Source organism: Epinephelus moara, chromosome 20 (genome assembly GCF_006386435.1).
Source record: "Epinephelus moara isolate mb chromosome 20, YSFRI_EMoa_1.0, whole genome shotgun sequence".
Lineage (NCBI taxonomy): Eukaryota > Metazoa > Chordata > Actinopteri > Perciformes > Serranidae > Epinephelus > Epinephelus moara.
In genome coordinates, this window is record NC_065525.1 from 2,588,694 (window position 1) to 2,592,927 (window position 4,234).

A 4,234-nucleotide genomic window follows, 5' to 3' on the forward strand; every position below is an offset into this window, starting at 1 on the left:
TACAGGAAACCTCTGTTACTGAGGGACTTGGTATTGAATTTAACGACAGAGTAATCTTTTCCTTAAATTTTGCGACAGCACTATCTGATAAACATCTAGTATAGTAACTGTTGCTGAGTGGCGTGGTGTGCTGCAATTAAAATGATTGAAGTGAGATAACCAAACAGAAAATTTAATCTTATTAGATAAAACAGATGCTGACAAAAAATTTTCCTATGGGGACAGTATTTGTAGTTGGAAAAAAAAGGTAATAAATCACAATATATTTTATCGGAATACTCAGCATATCGCAACACTTTTAGAATTGCAATAATACTGTATTATGACTTATGTATCATTAATATCCTATGGTCGGGCCTCGGATGATTTCCACCCCTACAGTATACTGCAACTTGAGAAAACACAAGCAGGTATAATAATTTTCACTTTGACAACACATACTTTGTAATCATCACTTTGTAATGAAAGCTGCAAAAAAATAAAACACATTGATCAAACTGATGAATAATAAAGAAAAAACATAAGCAAATATACAGGGATTAAAGTTCTCAGTTGCTATGATGGATGTCCGTCATTTGGAGTTCATATAGGCCAGGTCTATTTAATTTGCAGCCCACGGGCCAAATGCGGCCCAGAAGCAACCTCCAAGTGGCCCAGCTAGGGATGGCTACTGAGACTCGGTATTAAATGGCCTGGAGCGAAATTAATCAAAACTGTAGTATTAATAAGCTCCGACATTATCGGATCTTTTCTTTCCAAGTAAATGATTTTTTAAATACAAATAACACTTTAGAGAAGTATCAGTCTGGTTTTAGGATGAACCACAGTACCGAGACAGCCCTTTTAAAGATTTTAAACGACATCAGGTGCAATTTGGATAACCATAAACTCACAGTCTTGGTACTACTGGATCTAACTGCCGCCTTCGATACAGTAGACCATCACATTTTATTAAATAGACTGAGGCACCTGGTCGGCCTTTCTGGTACTGTTTTTAACTGGTTCGTCTCTTACCTTACTGATCGACACTTCTTTGTAAGTATGGATACATGTTCCTCAGGAACCCATGAGATAAAGTGTGGGGTCCCCCAGGGGTCAATTTTAGGTCCAACTCTTTTTAATCTCTACATGCTTCCTCTGGGGGACGTCATCAGGAGGCACGGCATCAGCTTTCATAGTTATGCTGATGATACGCAACTGTACATCGCCGTGTCTCCTGATGACACAGGGCCAATTGATGCCCTTTTTAACTGCATTTTAGATATAAAGTCATGGATGGCAGCGAATTTCCTGCAGCTCAACCAGGACAAAACAGAGGTTTTAGTCATTGGTCCTGAAGGCCAGAGAGAGAAACTTTTACCAAAACTACAGGATTTTAAACCAACACAATCTGTAAAAAATCTGGGTGTGATTTTTGACTCTGAGCTCTGTTTTATTCCACATATTAAAAACATAACAAAGGCAGGTTTCTACCACCTTAAGAATATAGCCAGAGTCCGCCCGTTTCTCTCTCAGGCCAGCACGGAGGTGCTGATGCATGCTTTTATCTCCTGTAGGTTAGATTATTGTAATGCCCTGCTCTCTGGTCTTCCCAAAAAGAGTATCTCAAATCTACAATTATTACAGAATTCAGCTGCACGAGTGCTGACGAGGACCAGAGGGCGGGAGCACATTACACCAGTTTTAAAATTGCTGCATTGGCTCCCCGTGCGCTTCAGGATCGATTTTAAGGTTCTTTTATTAGTTTTTAAATGTCTTAACGGTCTTGGGCCTTCTTATTTATCTGACCTGCTTTTACCATATCAACCCTCGCGGACCCTGAGGTCCTCCGGCACCGGCCTTTTAACCATACCACAAGTTAGGACTAAAACACACGGGGAGGCGGCATTTAATTATTATGGCCCCCGATTGTGGAACAGCCTGCCGGAGAACCTCAGAGCTGCAGAGACTGTTGATGTTTTTAAAAAGAGGCTCAAGACTCATCTTTTTAATCAGGCTTTTAACTGATCTCTTTATTTATCTATTTTAAATTCCTCTTATAACCGATTTATCCATCTATTATCTATTTCTTATTTATTTTTTATATTCTTACCCTTCCTCTTTTTACGTTCTTATCTCATTTAACCTTTATCTTTTGTTATTTTAGTTAGCCTATAGGTTTTACTTTTGATGCATTCTATGTCTCTGTTGTAGATCATTCTTACCTAGCTACTAACTCAGTTTTATGAGCTAAATAGCTTTTTGTTGGGTGGGAGGGTTGGGTTTTCTCTTTTCTTTTTGTTTTCTGTTTGGATCTTTGTTGTTTTTAACCTCTGTGAGGCACTTTGTGTTACTGTTGTATGAAAAGTGCCATATAAATAAAGTTGATTTGTTTTGATTTATCGTTACTTTTTTGGTTTCATTTATCGTCGTGCTGCAGCCTCTCTCCTGCCATCCACATTTCAGAGTTGACCTCTTCCACACAGCACACATACACAGACACACACAAACATGACAGAGTGAAGTCAGACAGCAGCAGAGAGGCCACAGTGCAGATGAAGGGAATACAACTTCAAGATTACTGTAGCTGACAACTACGCTTGTTACTGTAAGTGCAATAAACCTTTGCCAGTAAAAAGCCAATACTTTATCAATACATGTGTTCAGCATGTAGAAAGAGATATTTCAATCTGCTCTGTCCACAGTCTTATTTACTGCCGTTATGGTTTACAGTCACGGTTTACACAAGCACATCACACTAGCACGGCTAAAATTAAAATGTTAAAAACAAACTAAAATGAAAGCTGTCTGTATTTATTCTGTTTTAACTTTAGTCTAACTGAGCCTTCATGTTCTTAGTATTCCCCAAGTATTTTATTCTCACATGACACTGCTTGCAAGTCACGTGTCATATCCAAGTCCTTCTTGCCTTCCATGTTAAAAAAAACCCAAAATAGGTCCAGACATTTGATTTAAAAGCTGACGGTGCGTTTCTGACTTCTTTCCCCGGTGTCTCCATGTTTGTTTTGATGAACTTCCTGCCAAATGCCACTGACTGAGACCTCTGCTGACCTCACTAGGGAAAAACATCAGCACCATCTAGTGGACCGAAAAAGCATTTGTTTTTGTTTTTATTCTAGTACCAAAAGTTGTATTAAAATGTATATTTGCAAAAATTAGTTATGTATATAACAAAAAATGATACTTAGCATCTGTATATTGATACAATATCGCCACACAAAATATCGCAATACTATGCTGTATCGATTTTTTAGCACACCCTTAATAGCCACGAGTGCATCAAAGTGACACTGAAACACTTGTCTCACTGTTGTGTTGAAATGTCTTTAAGGTCAGTATTTTGTGGTGGAGGATGACATTCGTGAATTCACTCAGATGAAGGTGGACAAACGCTTTCAAGGGATTTTGAACATGCTGCGACACTGCCAGCGCCTTCGGGAGCTTCGAGGGGGGGGCATCACCCGCTACATGTTAATATGAACCAACAAGTCCTAATCAGATGGAATATGCTTTTACTGTGGTTGTTTTTTCTTCCTTATGGTGAAATAGTAAGTCAATAGAATTTGTAAATGTGCATACCTCGTGGTTTATTGTGGTCACAGTTACAGACTGCACATTTGTGCACCCTGTCAGACACTACATATGAGGTTTTTGATCTGCCAGACGGTTGGCCTCATTGACTTATTATATACTCAGAACATTTTTTAAAAGCAAACAGTGACATTGTGTCTGTCACAGAATCTAATCGCAAAGAGTGCATCTGTGTGGGTTCATTTCACATTTAAATAATTACCCATGGATATTCTTCCTCTTATAGCCTGTATGAGCACATTAGTAATGTGGAATATGTATACATGTATGTTGTGGTACAAATAGATTTTTTGTTTTGTATTACATTGTTACAAGTGTCAACAACATTTTGTATTTTTGAGTTAAACAAAATAAAAATCAAAAGAATAAAAACTACCTTGTGATTAACACCTTGAAATTCTTATCGTCACTCAACTTCAACTTTATTTTTGTCCCTTGATGACAATTGGTTGTACAGCAAGTAAAAACACATAAAAGGCACAAGTGAACACTTAAGAATGTGTAGAAACAAAAGTCAAATGGTCTGGAGCTGGGCCAGAAAGCTCGCGACCTCGCTCCCATCTTCTCGAACGGACTTTCTTTGTTTTCCATTAGATATCAAAAACTTAAATCTCGGAGGTAAAAAAAAAATCACTGGAGACAC

The 4,234-nt window shown here is 38.2% G+C and overlaps 1 protein-coding gene across 2 annotated transcripts in view; it reads left to right on the forward strand.

Moving 5' to 3' along the window:
* ska1 (spindle and kinetochore associated complex subunit 1) overlaps window positions 1-3,973 on the forward strand; it is a 283,761-nt gene extending 279,788 nt beyond the window's left edge. For both annotated transcript variants that reach the window (XM_050072295.1, XM_050072296.1), the window contains one exon: window positions 3,332-3,973. In XM_050072295.1, the coding sequence (XP_049928252.1) occupies window positions 3,332-3,480 (149 nt within the window). In that variant the 3' untranslated portion in view covers window positions 3,481-3,973. The remainder of the gene's footprint in view (window positions 1-3,331) is intronic.
* Window positions 3,974-4,234: the final 261 nt, after the last annotated feature.